Source organism: Schistocerca americana, chromosome X (assembly GCF_021461395.2).
Source record: "Schistocerca americana isolate TAMUIC-IGC-003095 chromosome X, iqSchAmer2.1, whole genome shotgun sequence".
Lineage (NCBI taxonomy): Eukaryota > Metazoa > Arthropoda > Insecta > Orthoptera > Acrididae > Schistocerca > Schistocerca americana.
The window spans coordinates 138,358,063-138,385,442 of record NC_060130.1 but is presented as its reverse complement, the minus strand read 5'-3'; the positions used below and the strand labels follow the sequence as shown (position 1 = coordinate 138,385,442).

At 38.9% G+C, this 27,380-nt stretch overlaps 1 protein-coding gene across 1 annotated transcript in view; it reads right to left on the bottom strand.

Moving 5' to 3' along the window:
- The window catches only part of LOC124555866 (annexin-B12-like), a 256,043-nt gene that overhangs the window by 48,471 nt on the left and 180,192 nt on the right, over positions 1-27,380 (bottom strand). Inside the window, exon 5 of the mRNA XM_047129929.1 lies at positions 4,921-5,057. Coding sequence (XP_046985885.1) covers positions 4,921-5,057 — 137 coding nt within the window. The remainder of the gene's footprint in view (positions 1-4,920; positions 5,058-27,380) is intronic.

Genomic DNA, 27,380 nt, shown 5'->3' with positions numbered 1-27,380 from the left:
ATTCCACCAGCCAAAACACCTTTCCAGCATGATGGGATTGACCTCCTCAGACGATTTCCAACGTCTGCTAGTCGCAATGGATGGGTTGTTGTTTGCACTGATTATCTGATATGCTATGCCATTACAAAAGACATGAAAACAGCCGAAGCATCCGAGGTAGCCAAATTCATCGTGGAAGACATTGTATTAAAACATGGTGCCCCAAGGTCATTAATTACAGATCAAGGGAAAGTTTTTCAACCAAATCTTGTGACAGAGATAAACCGTCAGTGCAACATTACTCATCACATGATGACTGCCTACCATCCGCAAACTAACGGGCTTACTGAACGCCTTAATAAGACCTTGGTTGACATGCCATCAATATTCATCAATGTTGAGCAGAGCAACTGGGATGAGTTGCTACCTTTTGTGCCATTTGCCTACAACACTGCCAAACAAGACACCACAGGATTTATGCCATTTTTCCTGGTGCGTGGGCGTGAGGCGACTACGGCAATGGATACTGTGTTTCCATTACATCCTGATGACGTGGATGATGACTATATTGGCCAGGTGTTAACCAGAGCTGAGGAAGCTCGGCTGTTTACTCAACTCCTTATGCTGCAGGCTCAAGAAAATTATCGCTGAAGGTATGATGCGAGCCACTGCCCTGTTGTGTACCAGCCTGGTGACCTTGTCTGGATCTTTACTCCTGTTCAGAATGTTGGTCTCTCTGAGAAGCTCCTCAGGCGCTACTTTGGACCTTATAAGGTTGTAAGACAGTTGTCTGATGTTACTTATGAAGTTGAAGATTTTGACCCTGACACAAGACGATGAAAGATCAGAGATATGGTCCACGTCCTTTGAATGAAGCCCTATAAGGATACTGCAACCCAGGGTAAATTCAAAGCAACAGCTACAGGCAACAAGCAGAAAGGTGATGAAGAGCGTAGCAACAAAATAAGTTGTAAGAAGATCGCCAGGGCGAGAATTGGTCATCAGAAGTCGAAGTATGCAGGACCATTGACTTATACCCAGACTAGGAGGACATAACACTAAGACCCTGTTCTAGTAAGGAGGGAGCAATGTCACAGAAGAATCTGAGTAGCTCTGTGGTGTGGTAGTTATGATACTAAACTGTTACATGGAGGGTCGTGAGTTCCAAACTCACCTGGACTGTAAAATTTTAATTTCTATATTTGGTTCAAGTACATTCAAAAAGTATTCACAAATGTCAAGAATCATTGTACTGGAATGTTCTGTAGCTGTATATGTACTGTGTGTGTTCTGGCCAGAGGCAGAATGCTCTGCACTTTTGTATATGCAAGTGCTGAATAAACCTTCATTAAGTGAAGTTGCTGTTTGTCATTCATCTAATTACACCTTCTTCTATGCGACATTATATCTGTCTTGTTTTGTTTCGCCACATAAGAAACTAGCAACATATTCTGAAAACCAAATAAAGAGGAGTGGATAGCCCTACATATCCCAGGTAAAATTTCTTGTGGGATCTTGTGTTTCTTTTTTCTCAATGTGCCAATGTATGTTAGTCACTTTCTCAAAAGGGAGTTGACTAAGGAAGAGCTAGTGTACCAATTATCCACTGCAATGTTTCTTCCCAAGCCTTCAGTGTGTGTTGCTAGTCTTCCTATAATACTACAGGGAGAATTAGAAACATTGTCTGGTGCTTTAGGTTGTTTTCCACAATATACTTCAATACTACTAGTGAATAATGTTTTAGTATCTACTGAAACAAAAATCTCTATCCCTTACTCCACTGGTTTGTTCAGGATATACTGAACAAAAGCTTGCAACTTTTCATTTACTGTCAAAAATTGTCCTACACTATAAGCGTTCTTGTAGTTCACCACAAAGGCATCCAATATGTGCCTTATTGCAGCAAGTTTATCAGTTACTCTTCTTTCTTGCCTTGTACTCTTGTTGTCAAAATGGATATATCGTAAAAGGAACAGAAATCTTCTTTAACTCATCACAGTTCTCGTAATCTACATACCAGTACCATCTGCTGTCCACAGTTCAATGGCATTTGTGTGGTTTGCTTTCTTAGTCCTGATGAGATACAGCAATCCTAACAGTGCTGTTATTTCACACTTTGTAGTTTCCTCAGCATCCCTGTCTCTGGAATAATGTACACATTCTTTCTTAGATTGAATGTATATTTTTGTGTATTTTACAATTTCATCAATCATTTCCAGGCTAAGTATTGTCCATAAACCCTCTACTTCACTTGTGACCCCTCTGGCAACATGTGTAGGCTCCGGGAATATTTTCACAATATTTTTTTCTTTTTGGGTTTGAAGTCACATTAGGACATATTTTATTCCATTTACATGTTTTGTCCCTCCCAATAAAGATACCACCAGTGGAGAGTGGCTCTTCACAGTCATCATTTGAATCATGTACTTGATCAGAATCTGAATCGTGGTCACTTTGTGTGATAAATTCCTCTTTTTTCTTCAGAGTCTTCATGATTTTCATTGTCTGGTACAGAGTTGAGCTGTGGATCCTTGTTGAGTAACCAATCAACATTGTTGTCTGTCAGCTTTGATCTTGCTCTGCACAGTGATATAACTGCTTGTTATGTGTTATCTTTTGATTCAATTAAAAAGGAACAAAATAAAAGTGAAGGAAAAGTTACTTTCAAGACTGGGCGCATGGTGTACTTTGCACACTAAGATAACATTCGCAGTTTAACTTAAATTACTTTAGCTCATGTGAACCTATGACAACACAACTTCTTACTGTGCTAGCTTAAACAATAGTGCAGAAATAGGTAGGCACTTACTTCTGTAAACTGACAATGGAACTGTGCACGACAAACTTTTTTGTGTTTGGCACACTTTGTACACAGGGACGCCTGCTCAAGAGTTGAGACACCTTTTATTCTGTTTCACCCAGTACACAAATATGAGAAAATGAAAACATGTAATAAAGAAATCTAGAAGTGCTGACAGTAAAGCCTCTCAGATCTCTGGGCCTAAATAATAACAATAACCTCGTTTGGTCAGAAAACATCCTTGACTTACCTAAAGCAATGAATTAAACAGTATTTGCTGTTTAAACTAATGCAGGTATTTGAGACAGAGACATAACCAATGTTAATTACTTAAATAAATTACTTCTGTCCTGTGCTATCATACTCTGGAAAAACTAAGTGCAAGCAAAGAAAGTTGTTATTACACAATAGGGATTCATCAGAAATGCATGTGAGTGCTCTGAATCAATTTATGGAAAAGCTAGGACTTGCTACTAATCCTGTTTGCTTTTTACTGTAAAAATCATATCTGTTCAATGTACAAGCAATATAACTTGTGTCAATGACAAATAAAAACTCAAATTTATACAAAAAGGAGCTCCTCTATCCTTTTTAGCATTTGCTTTCACACCACCAAAGGATTCTCAGTAAGGTGGTTCCACATTAAATAAACAAATTGAAGCAACAGTGGGGAAATGAAACACTTTAACATTTGCTAAATGTGTGTATTATGCACCAAAATCTTTTTTCCCCTAGGACTTACAGAAAGAACTGATGACAGGTTTCAGATCAGACTTGTACATTGGTTAATAGCATTTCCACTCTCATTGAATCAAACTTATCATAAAATTCTGTAAACTTGGGATTGTAATATATGAATCAGTGAAACTGAAGAAATTTGTAATACCCAGGCTTGTTTTCACCATGATATTTTCAATTGTATTGATATACTGGTTATCCATCAGTACATGTGTCATGATATCCCAATAGAATTAAGATTTTTAGACTCAAGAAACGTATTTACAGTTATGCGAGAATTTGGGTAGTGGCTTTCCAGTTTAACAAAAAATTACAACCTTCAAATTGACCATGTGATTTTACTCTTCTATGAACAACAGGTCTGTTGGTCATCAACTCACCAATTTAAAACTGTTTAATAGGAAGCAGTCTGTAGGTTGCAGTTCAGTGTTTGTTGTTTCGCAAAGTCAGTTGCCATATAGAATGGATATAATAAAGCAACAAAGACTAATATTAAGCAAGGCCATCAACTGGATGCCATACAGTTGACTGTAAATTGGAATTTGTCAACAAATGTGACAATATCAAGCTTAAGGTGTTAAGTTCGGAGTTCAGTATAATGTTGTGTTGCATTTTTCTGGAGTATTTATTTGTGTTTATATGTTCCATTATTTTATTTGATGTTTTTTGCTCAATATTAATGAAGTGCTAGATGACTTCTACTTTTCTCATTAATCATTTAGTCTCTTAGGTGCCAAATTACTTCAGAACAATACATGAAAAATGTGGCATTCTGCAGCTCTGAATTCTTCATTTCCTAGAACCTGTTTTTTTTCACCACTGACATTAGGCAGTTAATGTAACTGTATCTAACACATTATGTTACAGCATTCTTGTTCCTAAGCAAATGGACTTGCTACAGTGGTAACATCAGTTCCCATCATATTACCAAAGTTAAGCATTGTTGGGCTCGGCAACCACTCGGATGGGTGAGCATCTGGGTACGGTGAGCGCTGTTGGCAAACAGGGTGCACTCACTCCTTGTAAAGCAAATTCAGGAGCTATTTCACTCTCATAAACCAATGACAGCCAGGAGAGTGGTGTACTGTCCACATGCCACTCCATATCTTCATCCTATGAAGCCTACAGGCTGAGGATGACACAGTGCTCGGTCAGTATCCTCCAGCCTTGAAGGCCTGTCTAGACAGAGTTTAGGTTTTTATGATTGTTCCTAAAGACAGCTAATTGTTTTAGGTTAATGAGAATCTCAGTGAAACTTTTTAAGCTTTTGTGATGTGAAAAATTTTTTTGGAAGGTCATAATCTTGTACTTGTCTATTTATTTGTAAATTGGTGATTACGGTATTAATTATTATTATCATCTCTGTTGTATACTTTCTCAAGAATTTTGACTGTATTATTTACCTTGGCATCTTCTTCAACTTTCTGATGATCTACTTTAAATGATTCATCTCTGTCTGTCTTCAGCAATAAAGCAATTATCTTCTGAAAATGGCCGTGCACTTCCTTCTCTGCTGCATCATCTAGTTCACACCTATACACTGAGACAGAGGAAAATCTTTGAAATAACGTGGCTGGAAAAGTAATAAAAATGGAATTTTTATGAATATTTTACTTGACTTGTGTTGTGTTAGAACAGTTTGTGTTTGTAGGTCAGAATGTACAATGGTAAGTAATAGTGTATGAAGTTTGGCTTAGTGGATTGGTAGCAGTGACTGCCATCTTATATATCCTGCCTGAAAAAAAAGTATGTGAATAGTTCTGTAGTATCATTCATAATGTGACTAAATGAGAACAATAACAAGAGATAATGAAATGATTAACACATCACACATGTTAGTCTCTCCTGTAGTACATCATTTGCTCACTTAACACGCTTAGCATTGTTTTTTAATGTCAATGTGTTGTTTACATCCTAAACAGACATCTTATTTTTTGAACTGAAAACTGCATAATATTTGAGGTATGCGTAAAAATTGCAATGACTTTTTGGATAAGAAATTAACATTATTTTTCTCAATTAGGAGAAATATAAATAATAAATGAAAAACACTATATCGCTTATGTTTGACTGAATCAATTAATTCACGTTAACTGGTTTTTGGCTTATGAGGCCTTCACCAGGCTTTAACTGACAATCGTCGCCAGAACCTACTAAATTATTCAAAGATGACATTAAATGTGTAAGCAATTCATGCAAAAGCATATTTTCTGATTTTGAATAAAAACTGTTAACTGATATGAACCCAGCGCCTCCTAGACTGTACCGGCTTCCTAAACTGCATAAGTACATGTGCGATATGGCAGTTGCCACCAGTGTCTCTCTTGCCTTTTGGCTGTGGTCAGATGGAGGTTTAGTTTGAAAGACCCACTGATTCAGTGTGTTGTGCATGGGATAAGCGACCAATACCTTCTTGCATAGGGCAGTGGTGTGTGGATCTCTGGCAGCGACATGGAGTTGGAAGCGGGTTGGCAAGTGTGCTTTGGTGAGTTCTACTGTAGACAACCACAAGTACGTTGTGCTGGGTTTTTGATTCCTTGAGGGAATTCTTTGACAGTTTTCTTGAATGGCTCTAGGCTTGTGTTCAAATGTTAACTCAGTTTCAAGTTACAAAGTTTGTAAACGACATGAGAAAAGATGTTTCTCATCTAGACTGAGGCACAAACACCCAGGCCCTCAGGACCTTTAAAAAGAAAGTACATCCCCAAGATACTGCCACAAAATTAGATAAAGGCAACAGTATTGTACTCTTCAACAAGCATAATTGTCTTGAGTCCCACATGCTTCCAAGTCCTTCCTAAAGAACCCACTAAATTATTCAAAGATGACATTAAATGTGTAAGCAATTCATGCAAAAGCATATTTTCTGATTTTGAATCAAAACTGTTAACTGATATAAACCCAGTGCCTCCTAGACTGTACGGGCTTCCTAAAATGCATAAACACATGTGCCATATGGCAGTTGCCACCAGTGTCTCTCTTGCCTTTTGGCTCTGGTCGGATGGAGGTTTAGTTTGAAAGACCCACTGATTCAGTGTGTTGTGCATGGGATAAGCGACCAATACCTTCTTGCATAGGGCAGTGGTGTGTGGATCTCTGGCAGCGACACGGAGGTGGAAGCGGGTTGGCAAGTGTGCTTTGGTGAGTTCTACTGTAGACAACCACAAGTACGTTGTGCTGGGTTTTCCATTCCTTGAGGGAATTCTTTGAGAGTTTTCTTGAATGTCTCTAGGCTTGTGTTCAAATGTTAACTCAGTTTCATGTGTTGCAAGGATCAGTCTGGCAGTTACTGAATTTCTTTGGGCGTTGCAATTGTGATTAAATTTTCATGTGTTTTTAGGTGCTGCTCAGATCAGCTGGGCAGCTGTTGAATTCATTTGAGATGATGTAGTTACTGACTGAATTTCCATGGATTTTAACTCTGCTGTACAGATTAGCCAGGCAGCTGTTGGCATGGTTAATGTTGCTGCAGATTTTGTGGGTTTCGCACCATGTAGGTATCATTTGAACATTCAGCCACTATCTGCTTCATAGTGACCACCTACAATCAACACCATCATCTGCTGAATGCTACTTGTAAATAATAATTTTTAGGTCCCAGAGGAGATTTAATGGAACTGCACAGTACCTTCTTGGAAGTAACTTGAGGGGCTATGTTGATCCAGGGTGTATGCAACTGCCTCGACAGGATCGATTCAGCCTCTCAGTGCCCACTGCAAGCAATAGTACACGACACCAGGAAAGGAACCTGGATCACTGGCATCAGCTTCTCTTCACTTAAAAATGTAGTACTTGGCTGATACCTTGTGATCATCATAGAAGAGTGTGGAAGTGTTCAGGTTCTAATGTATGCGATAGGCGTGTAGACCAGTGGGTTCATGAGGGAAGTGGGTGAGTCATATTTTGCTCCAGTATGATATATGCGTGTCAAACACACCTCATGATTATCAAGGGTAATTTGAGGGCTGTGCAATATTGGGACAAGATCCTCTAACCTATTATCCAGACCAACAGTCTATGTTACAGCAATATTTCCATATTTCATGATGATAATAAATGAGCATGCCATGTCTTCCTTATGTACATGTTCTGCCAGGAAATAGGAATAAACCAAGTGGAATGGTCCCATTGTTTCAATCCCTGCTTCCCTTCAATCTAAGCCCACCCAAATTCACAGATTTTCGGCTAGTACAATACATTTTCAGCAATTTATTATTAAATAAATTGCAGTCCTATGGATTTACAGAAAATGCTGCATCATTGGTGAAATGCTGTTTAAGGTTGAAGTTAATGGTGCAGAGTCTGCACATTTCCCTGTACATATTGATACCCCTCAAGGTTCTGTGCTAGATCCAGTCTAATTTAAATTAATGACTTATCATATTATTATTATTGTTGTTGTTAATATTATTACTATTATTATTATTATAAATCATCATGATACAAGCATTACATGCAATGTGATAAATATTTCATTCTTACCTGGGAAATAATAAGTGACCAATAGTTCAAGCAGTATACTGTTTTAACCGAGGAATGGGCCACATTGACATCACTGGACTGTGCTGATATAAACTTTTCTCAGGAACACTGCACAGGCCACAGAGGATAGCAGTATTTATATATAATTGTTTTTGTTATATCACATTTTCAGGGTCCTAAAGTCAAGCTAAGTGAAACTGTACAGAGGTTTACTGCATCTAGCTATGCCAATCTGAAGTCATTTTGGAGATTTCCATATGATCTATTTCTCCTTGCATCCAGCTGCTAGCTCTTCTGATGGTGAGGCCTAACTAAGAAGTGGCCTGTTCTTTGAATGCTGCAGAAGATCTAAAAAAAACTGTGTCTGGACTTCACCTGTGCAATCTCTGGCTATATGCCACGAAGCAGTTGTCATGGAGAAGTAAGCAGATGATTTGGTTCTTTTCTTGTACTCTGCTGCATGTCTTTGAATTGGTTAAGATGCAACACCAGCCAGGTAATAAAGTTTCCCAGTTGGAATTGGTCATAGATCTGTAGGTTTCATTTAGGGTGCTGGTGACTTCCTTGGCGATTGTTGATTTATACCATACTGGTCTATCATACTCATCAGTGGAGAAACACATAACTAAATCTGTAGTTTTCAATGATTGTTTGGCTCCTGAAGTTGTGCTGCTTAATATCCAAAGTATGTTATTTCCACTACTGGTCTTCAAGTTTTTGTTGGAACAATATTTCTGGGTGGTTAGAACTTGATCTAGGGTAACTCCAAAATTAGTGCAATTAGCACTTTGCCATGGTATTGTCAGCATCCTCGAGGCTTCCCAGTTGTGACAATGAGAGGTGCATACCTTCATTTTGGTAGCATTTGGCTTGAGCTGGTTTTCTATGTAGTACTGACCTATGTAATGCAATGAGACAGTCTGCTTGCAGTTACGTTTTTGCTGATGCTTCTGAGGTCTGAATAATGTCAGAAACAGTGAAGATATTGATATCTGAAGTAGACCAAACCCGTGGTGCAATGTGCCCATCACGACTGCAGATAGGTTCTACATATAAAATTGAATCACAACATGTAAATGGAACTAGATCTACTTGCTGTTAACTTCCTTGGGATAATAAATGAATCAAACTTGTTTAAACATATAGAAAAACTAGTATACGAAATTAGTAAGTGTACATCTGTCTTAAGAAAACTACACCTCTATGCTAATATTCCTGTTGTTGAAGTTGTTTATTGTGCCTTGATATAAAGTCATAAAACATATGGTATCGTACTATATGGCCATCAAAAGCTTGCAATGAATATTTTTAAACAGGAAAGAAGCCAATGAGGATACAATGCAGCATGGCACCCAGAGTTAATTGTAGTCCAAGGTTTATAAAACTTCAAACTCTGATCCTGTCATCATTATTTAGTATGTAGTATGTGATACACATCAAGGCAAATTATCTCAGCCAATCAACAGTATCAAATGTGCTACAAGGGCAGTAGCATGGACAAACATGATGAAGTGGTATTAATTGTAACTACTAAAATTGTGTGACTAAATGGATATGTCAGACTACAAATTTAAAGTTCCCGGATTTGATTGCCAGCTGCTTGAAGGATTTTTTTGGTAACTCATCTCCTACTTGCCCTGGGCATGACTTGTGTATGTAAAAACTGCTAAGGTGCACCAATGTGTGGAGTCCACATTAAAGTGTTAGAGTGTAGGTTGTCCTATAACTTGTGGGTTAGTTAATTCAAAGTCAGAGAAAGGCTTAGCACATTTATTCCAAAAGAACTATGTCTACTATAGACAGTGCTTCTCCAACAAATGAATCTACCATTTGATTACAGCTTTACCATGTACAAAAACACAAAATGCTTTACATGAATATCAAGAAACTTTTCACTGCCACATCTCTGCACATCAAAAAGCTACCATTTCATCAATTCAAAAGAATAATTGTTGTGACTCGCCAATCTTTCAAAGTGCCACCATGCAGTTACGCACGTCCTCTACATGTGGCACTGTCTGCCAGCCATGCAGCAGCAACGCCACCTAGGCAGCCAGCCAGCCAGCGGCCACTAGACTTGGACTCAGTTATGATTTGACTGTTAAAGTGTACACACGTCTTACTCTGTTTAGTTGATCTGTGACTTCATGTATTGCGTCTTCCTTGAAGTATATTTGTTCAACTTGAAGTTATAAGAATTGGCAACGAGGTAGTGATTTTTCTTTTCCATCATTGACCCACATGTTTCCATGGCTACTTTAGAGCAGCTATTGCAAGGTCTCATAGAACAGCAAACACTTCTCACAAATGCGATTCGTGATTTCGTCGTGGCATCAAATGCCTCTCTCATTGTTGTCTCTACCTACTTTTCCTCCTTACGACGAGATGGCGGAAGACTGGTCTGATTACGAAAAACGTCTTCAACAGCACTTCTTGGCATTTCATGTCGCGGACAAACAAACATATAAGTCTCTGTTCCTTTCATGGATTTCACCTCAAATGTATCAGTTGTTGTTGCAATTGGCTCCTTTGAAAGATCCTGCATCTTTGTCCTTTGCTGAAATGTGCTCACTTCTGTCTGTCTATTTTCAAAAGGAAACGCATGTGGTAGCCTCTCATGTTGCCTTTTATTGTTGTCAAAAACAACCAAATCAATCCTATCGTGCTTGGGCTGCTGAACTTCATGGCCTCAGTAGAAAGTGTCAATTTGTTACTGAAGTTCACAAAGAATCCTACGCCGATTCCATGGTACGGGATGCTATTATCCGATTGGATTGGCCCCCGACAAAGAAATTAGGCAACGTGCCCTTCAGTTGGCAAATCTGACTCTAGATGAAGTCCTATCCATCGCTAAGTCTTTTGAAATTTCCCGTGCCATTGGAGTGCAAATAGAGGCATGGGGAGACGTTAGGGAAATACAACCTCTGTGCGATGCTGACGAAGCATGTGGCATGTCCCCGCCAGCCAACATGGCCACAGTATGCTCCCAAGCGCAGCCTTGGCCTAACTGTAAACAAATCTCTAAGAAACTGCAGCAAAACCCACGACAACTTCCTTCATGTCCGCAGTGTTTTACGAAACATTCACGAGAAGATTGTCCACAACGTTGGACCATGTGTCACAAATGCAAAAAAAGGGTCATGTGTCATCCATTTGCAAATCCAATCGCATACATGATGTTCATGAATATGACGCTGATTCTGATTCTGATTCTGTGTTGTCTGTCAATTGTACTTCTTCCCTTTCAGGGAAGTTAATCCTCACTGTCCAAATACTTGGTTGAGATGTTCGCATGCAGGTGGATACTGGTTCTGCTGCCACTATCATCAATTCTCAGACGTATCTTCAGTTGGGTTCTCCAATCCTGTCACCTGTCTCTATGCAATTACGGACTACAGAAGATTTCTCTCTTGGGACAATTTCATGCTGAGGTATCTTACAAATCTGTCATTCACACTGTTCCCATATTTGTGGTCGACCATAGTAACATGGAGAATCTTTTTGGTTTTGATGCCTTTCACATATTTGGATTCTCCATCAATGACTCTGTCAATATCGTCTCTAATGCTATTCCTTTTCTCAATCGGATCCCTTGTCAATGACATTTTCGCTCCTTTTTCTCCTGAGTTAGGCCATGCAAACGACTTTGAAGCTCATATCACGCTCAAAAACACTGCTCGGCCTAAGTTTTTTCGGGCTCGGCCCATTCCTGTGGCCCTTCATGATCAGGTCAAATGGGAGCTGGATTGTCTCACTGCTTCAGGGGTCTTGCTTCCTGTCACTTCCAGTGAGTGGTCCTCTCCTGTCATTGTTGTTGCTAAGCCAAATGGTGATATTCGTCTCTGTGGTGATTTCAAAGCCACTGTAAATGCTCAATGCCTTATCGACATTTACCCTACGCCTCGACCTGTAGAATTGTTCTCTAAACTTGCTGGAGGCCAGTATTTTTCTAAACTTGACCTGTCAGAAGCTTATTATCAATTTCCTCTCGACGCTGCTTCCCGGCAGTTTCTGGTCCTTAACATGCCTTTCGGCCTCTATCAGTACCAATGATTGCCATTCGGGGTTGCCAGCGCCCCTGCTCTCTTTCAACGGTTCTTGTAACAATTATTGCTCCCTGTCCCTGGGTGTATAAATTACCAGGATGACATTGTTGTCACTGGCTCCCCCACTGACGAACATCTATAAAATCTCTGCACACTTTTTCATGTCTTACAGACTGCCGGTCTGGAGTGTAATCTTCAGAAATCAAAATTTTTTCAGGCATCTATAACGTACTTGGGGTTTCAACACTCTTGGGATGGTATTTGTCCATTTCAGCAAACTGTCGCTGCGATCAATGCTCTTCCTCGCCCTACATCTGTTAAGGAACTGCAGGCCTTCTTTGGGAAAATAGCGTACTATCACAAGTTTTTACCGTCTGCTGCTTCGGTGACTCAGCCGTTGCATCGCCTGTTGCATATGACGTTTGACGAGGGCCTCCCCTCGGGTAGACTGCTCAGCTGGTGCAAGTCTTTCAATTTGACGCCACTTCGGCGACTTGCGCATCGAGCCTGTTGCATAAAAACATGCCTTTTCTCTGGTCTGCGTCATGCGATGCAGCTTTCCAGAAATTGAAGACTATACTGAAACAGGCCCTGTGCCTGGCTACTTATCGACTTGGCCAACATCTTGTTCTTGCCACTGACGCCTCTCAATACGGGGTTGGTGCAGTCCTTGCGCGCCGTTTTTCTGACAATTCTGAACAACCCGTTGCTTATGCCTCCAAAACACTCATGGATGCCCAACAAAAGTATTCTCAAATTGAAAAAGAAGCTTTGGCCATTATTTATGCTCTTCATAAGTTTGGTGTTTTTCTCTATGGATCCAAATTTCATCTTGTTACAGATCACAAACCACGTTTTTCCTTGTTTCATCCATCAACTTCACTTCCTGAGATGGCTGCACACCACCTCCAGCGTTGGGCTCTTTACTTCTCTCGTTTCAATTATGAGATTCATTTCCGGCCGATGGCTCAACATGCGAATGCTGATGCACTGTCTCGCCTTCCCATGGGTCCTGATCTGGCATCTGATGGGGATGAACTTTTGTGTTTCCACCTGGATGTTGCCAAGCAGCGGGTTGTGGACGGATTCCCCATCACCTGGGACTGGCTGGCGGCTGCTACAGGTTCTGACCCTACCCTCTCCCAGGTTTTGCACTGTATTCAGAAGGGTTGGCCAGATCATCCGTCCGCTAAGACTTTTGATCCGTTGCAGAACTACTATGCTTTGCGTTACCGCCTCATGGCTAGGGATGGTGTTATCCTCCGTTCCACCGAAAATACTTTGCTGCATGTTGTGGTACCTGTGTCTTTGCGTGCTTTGGTCTTGCGCCTCCTTCACCGAGGGCACTGGGGTGTCTCTTGCACAAAATTTCTGGTGTGCTGTCATGTGTACTGGCTTGGCATCGACTCTGACATCGCACACATGGTCACTGCCTGCGGCTCTTGTGCGTCACAGGACGCCGCCCCGAAGTCATCTTTGTCACTGTGGCCTTCACCTGAGAAGCCCTGGGTGCATATTCATGCTGACTTCACGGGACCTTTTTTAGGTACTTATTGGCTTCCCGTTATTGACACCTACTCTAACTTTCCTTTCACTGTCCGTTGCACATCACCTACCACCGCGGCAACCACCAATGCTCTAGCTCGCATTTTCTCTTTGGAAGGCCTTCCCTCTACTCTTGTTACTGATAATGGTTCACAATTTGCTCTTCCGATTTTGTGGATTTTTGTGCCTGTCATGGCGTTATGCATGTCACGGCCCCTCTGTTCCATCCACAGTCAAACGGTGAGGCTGAACAACTGGTCCGCACATTTAAGGCTCAGATGAGGAAACTCCTGACTTCTTCTGCTGCTAATGATGCGCTTCTCCAATTTCGGGCTTCTTACCGTTTCACCCCCATGGGCGACCACAGCCTGGCTGAGCTCTTACATGGCCGACAGCCCCACACGCTACTTCATCTTCTGCGGCCTTCCACCTCGCAGCTGCGAGTGCCTTCGCTTGGCCGGTTCACCGCCGATGACCTTGTATGGGTAAGGGGATATGGCAGGCGGCCAAAATGGAGTCTCAGCCACATCTTATGACACCGTGGCCAACGCCTGTATGAAATCCAGATGGTCATGGGTGTTGCAGTGCGTCATTCCGACCAGCTTCAGCCTTGTGTGCCAGCAATGCCTGTTCCGGCTGCCACTATACCACCTTTGGCTCTACCTGACGCTCATGATACTGGAATCTCTCATTACTCACAATGCAGTCCTCTCACCATCATATCGGTGCCATGGTGCCAGCACAAGAACTGACACCACCAGGAGACGTGCCCATGCAGGAACCAGATGACCATCATCTGTTGGAGCAACTCTACTCACCTCCTTCTCCTATGGATGCGGACACATCGTCCATGTCTCCTGTTATAACAACTGGACTTGCTGCAATGGGCAGATTGGTGCACGGGGCCCCAGCAGATTAAACCCCCATGTCTGCTGTCATCTCGACCTGTTATCATCGGGGACACTTCCATCCGTACAGGAAGCCTCCTCCTCGAGACTTTACGGCCAGTCAAACAACACCTATGGACGTTAGCAATCTACAGGCCACCTCCATCAAGACCTGTGCAAAAAATTCAAAGGGGGGAAAAGTGTTGTGACGCAGTTACATGTGTCCTCTACATGGGGCGCTGTCTGCCAGCCATGCAGCAGCAGCACCACGTAAGCAGCAAGCGAGCCAGCGGCCGCTGGACTTGGACTCAGTTATGATTTGACTGTTAAAGTGTACGCACGTCTTACTCTGTTTACTTGATCTGTGACTTTCATGTATTGCGTCTTCCTTGAAATATATTTGTTCAACTTGAAGTTATGACAATAATGAAATATTTTTATTTGATGTAAATGCTTTTGAAGTAGATTAATTTTTGACTCAGACAAAGAAAATTGTAGATTGGAAATATATGCGTTAATGTACCTGTTGATGAGGTTTGTGTGTGCATTAACGTAACATGTATTTTGTTTACAGTTTTAGGAAAAGATAGATGATACAGTAAGTTGCAGACAGGCACAATTAAAAGACACTTGATATTCCAACCTGGAGTGTCCATTGTTTGACATATTTTATTGAAATAATTGTAAAATTGGTGTATATGTCTATATCAATAAAATTTGACTTCATTATGAGGGCATATATTTGTATTATTTATTATAATATGCTGGTGCTTGTAATGCCTTGGATATCCTCTGTGGTTTCTACAAAAATACCTACTCATTCATTCAAACAATGGAAAATCCCAAATGGAATAATGTGCACATTGTGCTTGTGTGAATGTGTGTGTGTTGTCACTTAAACTGTCTTTTTGTTGTGCCTGTCGGCAACTCAATGTCTCCACTGCACAGTGAGCAGCAATTTATCTTTTTCATAATATTCATTCACACAAAAAAACCTGCACAAAATATTTGTCATTGCACATTTTTCTATAGATTTCAACTTGGTGAAAAAAAAAAGCCAAAAACTTGCATCATATCGTTTTTTTGTTACATTTGTGTTTGTTTGTATTTAGTGTAATATTCCTAATTAACCCAAACCTTATTATTCTTTTTTATTTAAAAATGGCATTAAAACTAAGACTGCTCACATTAATTCTATCAATTAAAGCTGGAATTGGCAGTAAATGGGAAAAAAACTGTTAATGGTTGAAGAGAAGAGTAGTTGTAGTGGGAGGTGGGTAAAGTAGTTTTTTTGTTGGAAAGAAGTTTGTGTGACTGTGTCCAAACAGATTTGTGAGTAATATTAACTGTGAGGTTGAGCATGATTTGACATATTATTTGTGGTCCTAAAAATAAATAGAAACAACCTGCTGTTGGGTTAAATTATGTTTCAACAAGCTAAATACGATTAACATCCCTCTAGCCATCTAACACCACACTCAGTTTATATCCAGCATTTGAATGCTTCTGTGCTTGTGTTTTTATTTAAGGAATATGGCTCAAAGAGGTGTGTAATTTCTCCCAGATGCTTCTGTTATGTTTGTGGTGAATAAGCAATGAAAAGTCAACAAATAAACATAAGTGAGTTCGCGAAGAAAGTTTATTTTGTATATTTCAGATGGAAACTTGGAGATCAAGACAAAGCATGGGTTCTGCTTAAGGTGTGCAGAAGATGCAAGAAAGATCTTCATTTGTGGTTTAGGGATAAGAAAAACTCATTTCATTTTGGCATTCCTGTGATATGGCATGAACAGAAAAATCACACAAGTGACTGCTGCTTCTGTTTGATAGATGTGAAAGGATTTAATACAAAAAGTAAAAAGAAAATATCTGACCCTAATCTTGACTTGGCTATATGTCCACCAGAACCAAAATACCAGTTCCATGACCACCTTCTAATTTAGATGACATCCTGAATGAGTCAGAGAAATCAGACACATTAGCTTCCCAGGATGAATCTAGCTCAGATTTTTCGTTGATGAGGAACCTCATTTTTTTCTCAGAGTGAGCTCAATGACCTAGGAATAGACTTAGGTCTTTCAAAAGATGCAGCCCAACTGCTAGCATCAAGGATTCAGACTTTAAAAAAATCAACAGAATAGTGCATATTCATTGATTCTAGCTTCAAAGCAGTCTTGCTGCATAATGGAAATGTATTTGCATCTCTTCCTATGGGACACTTGGTTCATATGCAAGAAAACTATAACACATGCCTACAATTCTTGAGAAAATCAAATATTAAGAGCATCTATGGATGGTTTGTATAGATTTCAAAATGGGTCAGAAGGGAAATTATACAAAATATCTTTGCTGTCTTTGTTTATGAGATAATAGATCCAGACAGCAGCAGTGGGCAAAAAATGATTGCCCACCATGAGTCAGATTAATCCCCGGCAAGCAAAACATCAAGACAATCTGTATTCCCCGAGAAAAGTTTTATAGTCACCTCTTCATATTACGTTGGGGATTACAAAACGGTTTATCAGTTCACTGCAAACAAATGGGGATTGATTCAGATGCCTGTTTTACAAGTTCCTGAAACTGTCTGAAGCCAACATAAAAGAGGGAGTTTTAACTGGCCCATTCTGAGTGGCTAGTGCCCCAGCCATTTTCCAAAGATATCTCGAACATCTCATTTGTGAAGTGCCACATACAGCATCCAACCAGCACGACATTCTTGTAGTGGCCAAAACTGCTGAGGATCTGGAAAACAACCTAGAAACATTGTTTTCAGTATTACTGAAAGCAAATATTGAGTGCAATAATGATAAGTTTAGCTTTTTTGTTGCATGTGTCAAATATTTGGGACACATCCTTAGTGCTATAGGCATTTGTCCCACACCTCAGTACATGGAGGCAATCCAAAAATTGCCCATTCCAAAAGATGTTGGCCAACTGAAGTCAGTACTGAGACAATTGAACTATTACCTAAAATTCACACTACAGGCAGCAGCTATCATAAACTACTCAGGTAAAACCTAAAGTGGAACTGGATGCCAGTATGTGACAAGGCTTTCAGAGAACTTAAGTAGGCCTTTCTCTGCCCCATGTGTCTCGCCACCTATGATCCATCCCATCCACTTGTCTTAGCAGCAGATACGTCCAACTATGGTGTGGCAACACTCCTATGGCACATTGTCAATGAGGTGGAGCAGCCAATTGCATTAATCTCCAATAGTCTGCCCACAGCGTAATGAAACTCTAATGAAATTGAGAAGGAGGCACCGGTCACCATCTTCGGCCTAAAAAATTTCATGATTATGTATATGCTAGAAAATCCACATTGCTGACTCATCATATACTGTTGTTACCCCTTTTCAAGCCTTCCACATCCATACCCACCAAGATGGCTTGCTGCCTACAGTAGTGGGCACTGTTTTTATCTGCATTTAATTATGATATCCAGTACCGTTCCACCACATAACATGCTAATGCTGATCTTCTATCCTAATTACCAGTAGAACAGGACCCAGAATTGGATGAGGACCCAGAAATATGTTTCCACTTAGACAGTAAGGGAGAAGAAGCAGTAGTCAGTCTTCTGCTGCTGGTCAGATGCTCCAAAGATGACCCAGTTCTCAAGGAACTCCTTCCTTTGGTGCAGTGGGGGTGTCCCTCTGATTGCAGACACATGGAAGTCCAGGCGTACTGGCACAGAAGACATGAGCCACAGCCCTACCTGATCTGAAATCTTGAGGTTTAAAGTACCAGAGGTCTTATGGGTTTGTTATTTAGACAGTAGAAGTTTAGTGATCTTAGTGTGTCTATTTGAGTGCTTGACATTTTTTCACATTTTTTAGTCTTATATTTAATTTCTATGACACCACGTACCAGAACACTCCATTTGTACATTCTGAGAGTATTATTATCAATTTTTCAAGATTTTCTATAAATTATTCTTCATTATTACTTGGGGAGTGGTATTCTGATACTAGTATTAGTAATGTATTGCAGAAACTTCAAAAACTGCTTCCATACATAAAGATCTTACATCTATCACCTTTTATTCAAAATTATTTGTTTCTTTGATAAAGACTGACACACCATCATGCTTCAAATTTGTTCTACAGTAACATGTTGCTAATTGGTATTGACAAGATACATTTAGTTCAAATTCAGTATGAATTAGAGAGTATAAATAACATACTGAATAGCAGATGGTGATTGCCATTACCTCATTATTATATGCAGTAGACAAAGACTGTTTTATATCACATAAACAGGTCTCACATGAATTGTTGTATGTTTTGTGTGATTCAAATTTATCATACAAACACACCATTTCTTTCTTTGTTCAAACTACATACATATGATTTTTATAAACATTCTCCCCAATATTCTATAAGACCATTATCATCATCATCATCCGCATCATCATCATCCTCTGTAAGATCAATAACTGTCAAATAAATGAACAAAATCATAAGATAGTGTATTTACAAATACTATATTAATCCGAATATAATTCTAACAAACTGTGAACTCTTGTATTTCAATAAAGATGAACTTACCCTGGATGCTTGTACTTACCTCCTCCTCACAAAATATAGAATACGGTATCAGGCAGCTGAGGAGGTATACTGGTTCTAGTCAGTCGATTGTTTTACATTTTGTAGTAACAATGCATAATGCTGAATAAATAGAATTACTCAATGAACTGGCAAGGTTGCCTGGTCTCTCAATAAAACAAATAAATCCCATCTATTCTTGCTACGTTTGATAAACTGAAACAATGGTCGTGACTGGCCACCTACAGCTACATCTGCATCTACATCTATACACTGCTAACCACTGTGAAGTAAATGGCATAGGGAACATTTCATTGTACCAGTTATTGGGTTTCCTTCCCCTTCTATCCCTTACATTCATGTATTGGGCAAGGGAAGAATGATTGTTTAAATATCTCTGTGAGTGCTGTAATTTGTCTAACCTTGTCCTCATGATCCCTTCATGAGTGGTAAGTAGAGAGTTGTAGTATATTCCTAGAATCATCATTTAACTTTGTAAATCAGTTTACTCTGGATAGCTTACATCTGTCTTCAAGAATCTGCCACTTCACTTTCTTCAGCATATCTGTGACACTCTCACATGGGTCATACAAACACATGACCATTTGCACTACCCTTCTCTGTATACATTCAATATACCTTGTTAGTCCTATTTGGTACAGGTCCCACACACTTGAGCAGTATTCCAGAATGGGTCACATGAGTGATTTGTAATCAATCTTTTTTGTAGACTGACTGAATTTTCCTCGTATTCTATCAATAAACCAGAGTCTACCACCTGATTTACCCATGACTGACCCTATGTGATCATTCTATTTCATATCCCTACAAACTGTTACACCCAGGCATTTGTAGAAGTTGTCAGATTACAGTTGTGACTCACTGATATTTTAGTGATAAGATACTACATTTTTTTCATTTTGTCAAGTGCTAAATTGTAAATTTCTGAGCATTTAAAGCAAGCTGCCAATCTTTGCTTCATGTTGAAATATTATCAGGATCTGATACAATATTGATGAAGCTTCCTTCAGACAGTACTTCACTTAAGATAACTGCATCATCTGCAGAATATCTGAAGTTACTATTAATATTCTCTGCAAGATCATTAATATACAACATGAACCTCAGGGCTCCCAACACACTTCCTTTATTCACACCCAAAGTTACCTCTACATCTGATGATGACTTTCCATCCAAGATTACATGCTGTAATCTTTGCTTGATATACCAAATGATCATACCTCTGATGATAAGTGTAGTAAAATGCTTTTTGGAAATCAAGAAATACTGCATCATCCTCATTGCATTTATTGAAAGAAGTGGGTTTCACATGATCGATGTTTTCAGAATCCATGCTGGTTAGCATGGAGGTCATTCTGTTTGAGATACCTCATTATGTTTGAGCCTAGAAATGTTCTAAAATTGTGCAAGAAATTAATGTCAGTTTTGTGGATCACATCATCTGCCATCCTTGCAGACTGGTGTCACCTGTGCTTACTTCTGTCTACTGAGCATGGTGTTTTGTTCAAGGAATCTGTGATAGGTTATAGTTAGAAGAGGGTCTAACTCAGTTCAAATTCAGTATATAATCTGATGGGGATTCTATCAGGCCCTGGAACTTTTTTACAAGATGTACAACTTTGTTTTTGCCGTTTTTTCCCCAACATTTGAGGCTTTAATGAAACATGTTGGTTACACACATATCATTCAAAGTATTTTTCATCACTGACCACTACTTTCTCCCATCTTTCGGGCAGTGTACAGATCCCACATTGAAAAAATTGTTCATCTTTTGAAGTGATCCACAAATCAATCCAATTTGTGACTTCTTCATGAGATTGGAAGTGATGGTCAGCCAGGCCATGTGCAATTGATCTAAACAGGTGATAGTCAGAAGGAGAAGTATGTTTTGACCTCTTTTGCAACATGGGGTCAAACGTTGTTGTGCTGCAAAATCACTTTATCGTGCCTCTCGCTGTATTGCAGACATTTGTCTGTTAATACTCTGCTTAACTGCATTAATTGCATTTGATAACGAGCACCTGTTATTGTTTCCCTTGGTTTTAACACCTCATAGTACACGATGCCGAGCTGGTCCCACCAAATGCAGAGCATGATCTTGGAGCTGTGAATATTCAGTTTGGCCATTGACGTGGAAGCATGGCCGGGATATCCCCATGATTTTTTGCATTTAGGGTTATCGTAATGAACCAATTTTTCACCCCTGGTCACAATGCGATGCAGAAATCCCTTCCGTTCTGCCTCTGAAGCAACTGTTCACAAACACACAAACGCCGTTCAATGTCTCTTGGTTTCAGCTCACACAGGACCCAAGTTCCTTCTTTGTGCATTATGCCCATAGCCTTGAGACATTTTGAAATAGCTTGCTGTGTCACTCCCACTAATCATGCCAATTCTTCTTGAGTTTGATGTGAGTCTTCACTCAGCAATGTCTCCAATTCTGCATCTTCAAAAACATTCTCTCTTCCACCACTATGCCGGTCTACAATGTTAAAATCACAGTTCTTGAAGCATTGAAACCACTCACGAAACATTCTTTTACTAATAGCATCCTTACCATACATACTTGAGAGCATTCGATGAGACTCAGCCACTGTTTTCTTCATACTGAAACAAAACAGTAATACCTCCAACAGATGGCAAGAATTAGTCTCATAAACTGACATTTTCAATAAAGAACAACTTTATGATGCAGACAAAAATCAACTAATGTTTGAATAGGTTATGTTGACCGTGGTCCAAGCTAACTGCCTGATGCCTGTGATCTGTTTCTTTCAACCGCTAACTACCGTTGTTGCCACCTATCAGCAAATGGCAGAAGCAAAGTTGTACACCTTGCAGTTTTAATGATTTCAGCTGTTTCTCAACACCATTTCCATCAACACTTATTTCACTCATTTTTCAGTGGTTCAAGGATTAAACTGGGGCAATTCTTGTGTAGTTTCATTTGTAAAGGAACATTTGGAAACAGAGTTATGCATTTCAGCTTTTGCTTTGCTACCCTCAATTTCATTTCCTACTTCATCTGTGAGTGACTGCATGCTAACTTTGGTGCCACTAACAGCCTTTACATATGACCATAATTTCTTTGGGTTTTGTCAAAGATCATTTCCCAACATTCTACTCTAGTACTCATTGAAGGCTTCATACATTGCTCTCTAGACAGCCAGCTGCATTTTATTCAGCATATTGTGATCTACAGCCGTATACTTTGTTTTAAACCTATTATACAGTAGTCTCTATTTCTTTAGAAGTTTCTTTTCAGTTATTTTATACCATGGAGGGTCCCTCCATTTATGAACTGTTCTGTAGGGTACATATCTATCCAGTGCATTGTCAACTATTCTCTTAAACTTGAGCTGTAGTTTCTCTACATGCTCCTGTCTTATGCTGAAAGGTTGAAGTTCCTCATTGAGATATGAAATTACTGCTTTCTTTAAATCTTATTTACTGAATATATATATATTTTCACTTGCTTTAGTTGTCTTTGTACTTTGGTAATCACTGTTGGTGCAATCACATCATGGTCTTTGACACCAGTTTTGATGTGGACATCCTCAAAGAGATCAGGTCTATTTGTTGCCATCTGTATAATTCAAAGTTAGTGGCTATCTGACACCCTGCAGTTTGAATTGTTCTGCTTTGTTAAATATTTAGATACTTGTTTTATCTTTCAACTGCTTGTGTTGCTTACTAAGCAATGCATAATGTATTGCAGCAGATAAATCAGTCGTAAAAAATGTCATCAGAGAAGTACAAGTACAGCTAAATGGGTGGATACCAAGAGACTGTGCAGTGAGTGACTATTGAGTCTGAACCAAAGACATGAGGAAAACAGATGAAAAATATCCTGCATCTGGATGTTTGCCACAGTTCACAATAAGCCACCACTCGTCCAAAATGTGAAACTTCATTTTCACCCTACAAACACCACTTCATAATTACAACCACTAGACCAGGAAATAATTCAAAATTTCAGTGCTTTGAACCACAAAGGAGCTGCAATGATAATGTTGGATTGCATAGAACATCATCAGAGACCCAAAACAAAGGTTTTGGCAGCGATGACTGTGACTGGAGAAGCTACCCCAATGATCATTTTAAAGTATTTTAAGAAATGCAGATTCTCAGAACCAACTGCAACACAGAGAAAGTGGTCTTCTTGATGACTTAAGAAAAAATGTGACATTTGATGATTTCACAAGTTTTTATGATCATGTGGAAGTCTGCAGTGCCCTGACTAATGTTGAAATTTTGGCTGCTCCAGGTGACAAGAATGAAGAGGATAAAACAGAAGCAGAAGATGAAGAGACAGAGCTGATCCTATCTGTGATTACCAGAGAGACAAGATGGCACTGGAAGCATTGTATATATACCTCCTTAGAATAAAAATAAATGATGTATTTTTGGCTTTAATCATAACAGAAAATGCATTTTGCTAAACAAGCTGGAAGACACTGAAGAGATACAGGTAACTAATTTATTTGCAAAGTAAAAATAAATTAACAAAACATTTCAGTCACTTTCTTTCTTGCCAGATTGTCATATTATGATTAAGAGCTTCTTCTAAGGAATAATAACATTTCTGTAACAACATACTTTTGGTAATTTATTTGCACCTTTTGCTGGAAATGTTAAAATAAATAAAAAAACAATAAAACAGGTAAAAAAGCTTTATTTTAAATTGAGCTCTAGTACACATATATACCTCCTGCTCCTCTTTGTAAGGAAAATGAATGTTATTAAAATTTCAGTATTAATTTTTAACTATGTGCACTTAATTTTGATTTTTTCTTGTTTCCACTTTGATCAGTCAAACTTTCAAGGAACTGAACTCTCAATTATTTGAACTATTTTTCAGGATCCTTGAACTCTGAATTATTGAGAATTTACTTTATGTATAAGAAGACTTCAAAAAGTAAGTTACACATTATTATGGCAGGCCATGTAACTTTTATCAAATGATGCACCGCACGTCAAAAGGGCCCAGTTACATAATACTATTTTTCAAGACAGTCACTGAGTCTCTGTAAATAACACCGGGTACATTCTACCAATCATTCAATTCTTTTATGACAGAAATCTGCTCCTTGGTCATGGAGCTGTTCAAGAACCACTGTGTGAATGTCCTCATTGTGGAAAATCAGTGACTGGTGCAAATCAGTTCCTCGACTGTCTGCAAATAACCATCTGTGGTAAATTTTGATGCCCTTCCTTCAAAATCAGTATCACTTATGTCTATGCAGCCTTGGTCAAATTGTTACCACTGTGGTGACACGTTAGTCCAAGACTAAGCGTGGACTATCTCTTTTGTTGAACTCACATTTACTTTATGTCATTGTTTTTATTGCCAGTGCTGTTTATTTCTGTGAACTGAGTATCCTCATTGTGTGTTGCATGCATTCTTCCAGTAAATTAATAAAGTGTGTGTAATTAATACTGTTCACACTTTAATGTGGATCAACATTCCCATGAATGGTGGCCCAATAAATGCCACGGCAAATGACAAAAACATCAGACATGAGGATAATACCATGCACGCCACATTGTCAGTACAGTTGTTCAGTAATATGAGGGAAGTGACCACTGTTACACAAGTGCCAAAAAATTTTGGACAAGTGCCAGGCACTTCATGTGATTTTCAGCTCACAGACTATTTGGTAATAAGCTATATTGCGTCTTCCACACCACAAGAAACATTCTTCACTCCACCATACATACCACAACAACTGGACCTGTGGTTCTGGCTTTTGGAACTTTCATTTGATATGTATGGTATTAATGATGCCTGACGTTAAATGTTTTAGACATTCAAATCTTGTTGTTATTTGCTGACATTTTGCAGATACATTGTGTTTAATTGAATGTGTAAACTGACAGAACTTTGAATTAGGAAAGTTGTTACAAGTCAAGTTATCAGCAAAAAATCATCTTCTGCCTTCTAGTGTCATTGTCAATCACTGGTGACAGAACCTGAAGTGTCAGAGATATCACTAAAATAGGTGTAATCCAATTATCTGCCTTTTGTAGTGAAAAATGCTGTGGTTTCATGTAATACCACCATTTTACTTATTGCTGGTCAGATACATACTGAAATTACAATGAAATTCAGACCATTAGCTGCTTACAGGCATTGATAAATATCAACGGAGGCAGTTGAAAATGAGTGTTCTGACCGGAACTCGAACCCAGGATCTCCTGCTTACATGGCAAATGCTCTATCCGACTGAGCCATTGAGGACACAGAGAATAGTGTGACTGCAGAGATTTATCTCTATCACACTCCCTGTGATACCCACATTTGTAGTTCCCCTGCCCACTATACTCATTACTCGTGGCAGCCAGTCTACCGATTCCCAAAGAGTTTTAGCAATGTGAGTGCATCCACACTGGAGAAGATCATTGGCTGGTAAGCCTTATTTATATGAAGATGGTACCTGTTCTTTTGGAGATGGATCCTTTGGACAATAAATTGTACTGATGTGGAATGGGTCATTTTACATTCACATCACAAATTAATTTGTAAATATGGCTTCATGCTGAACATTTATAAGTGTCTTTTTTTTCATACAGGTCAAAGTTAGTAATTGCTAACCATCATCTTTAGACATTACAATAATATAAATTCTTCAACAGAATAGAAGGAGTTGTCAAGGACAAACTTTTTCAGTTTGTTTTCAAACTTTACTTTGCTGTCTGTCAGACATTTTGTATTCCTGAGTAAGTGATGAAAATTTTTAGTTGCATCATTCAGCACCACCTACCATGCTAAAGACAACCTTAACATGGAACTATCTAACTAACTAACTAACTATGCCTGAGCACTTCGGCCAGCTCATAACAAATCTTATGTGCTGTGAGAGAGAGGAGAGTACAAGCATCCAGGGTAAATTCATCTTTATTGAAATGTAAGATTTCATGGTTTGTTATAGTTGCACTTGAATTAAAATGAGACCTATTGTGATAGATAAGGCTTCTTCTGCTATGTTGTAATAACGGGACATTTGCTTGCAAAAGATTGTGTCACAATTTTAAATAAGCTAAACAATTTCAGTGTAGCTTCAATTTTCTGTAGAACAAATAGTACCCATGAAGGCTCATGCATACTTGTAAATAACTCTTTAGAAAACACAGTGAAAGATGATTTCAATTTTATAAATGAAGAAGGTGTATTTGAAAACTGCTCAGTTGAATTAGAAAAACAAAATATTGTCATTATATCAATAAATAGAATTTCAGGTATTGCAGTAACAAAATTATTTTTACCAAAGTTAATGGGTCTTTTACAGAAAGTCAGTAATGACAAAAAGAAAAGTGTTTTAATAACCACTGATTTCAATATAAATTTATCAAATGAAACCAGTGATTCGATGCAGTTTATGGGCCTAATCCAAAAATTTGTGTTCAAGGCAAACTTCACGGAATTCACAAGAACAAATGGCAGTATAGAAACCTGTATTGATAATATTCTAACAAATTATAAATCCAATGATGCAAGGAAGCTATCTGTAGATTTAGGACTTTCAGACCATTCAGTTTTGTTTATCAAAATGACTAATACAAATGAACAAAGTACTAGAAAAACTTGCAGCAAAAGACATTTTACTGTCGAAAACTTAAAATTGTTCTGCTCTAAATTCGAAGAGGTGGAGTGGCAAGCCGAAGATGAGTTCTAATCTGTACATTTTAACATGTTTTTTGATTAATTTTTTACATGTATTTAGTGAAATATTTTCACTCAGAGTACGCCAGACAAAAGTGTCTAATAAGCTAAATTAGATCACTGTTGGAATAAAAATATCTGGTGAAAAAAAGACAATTCCACAAGGAACTGAAATACAACAAAGACCCTGTTTTCATTTACTAAGTTAAACAGTATAAAAGCGTATGTAAGAGGGTATGAAAGCAGCAACAGAAATGGTTAATAATAAATACATCTGGGCTCATGGAAGCAAATCAAAGGCAGTATGGTCCATCATAAAATCAGAACTGGGGATTACAACTGACAGCAAAGATACTTCCAAAATTAAATGGGGAGCAAAATTGTAACAAACATGGCTCAGCGTCAGAGTCATTAAACACTTTTCTTTATAAATGCATGAAAATCAGATATAAGTGCATTTTAGACACAAGGCAGAAGAACACTTTAACAAATTTGAGAACATTTCTGTTAAAGATGAAGAGAGAACTATATTGCAGCTAAAAAACAAAAATTCTGCTGGATGGGACGGCATACCTACCAAAGTAGTTAAAGCAGCTGCCAGGATAATAGCTCACCCTGTTTGCTCAATAATTAATAAATCAGTGGAAGAGGGCCACTTTCCAGATGTCCTAA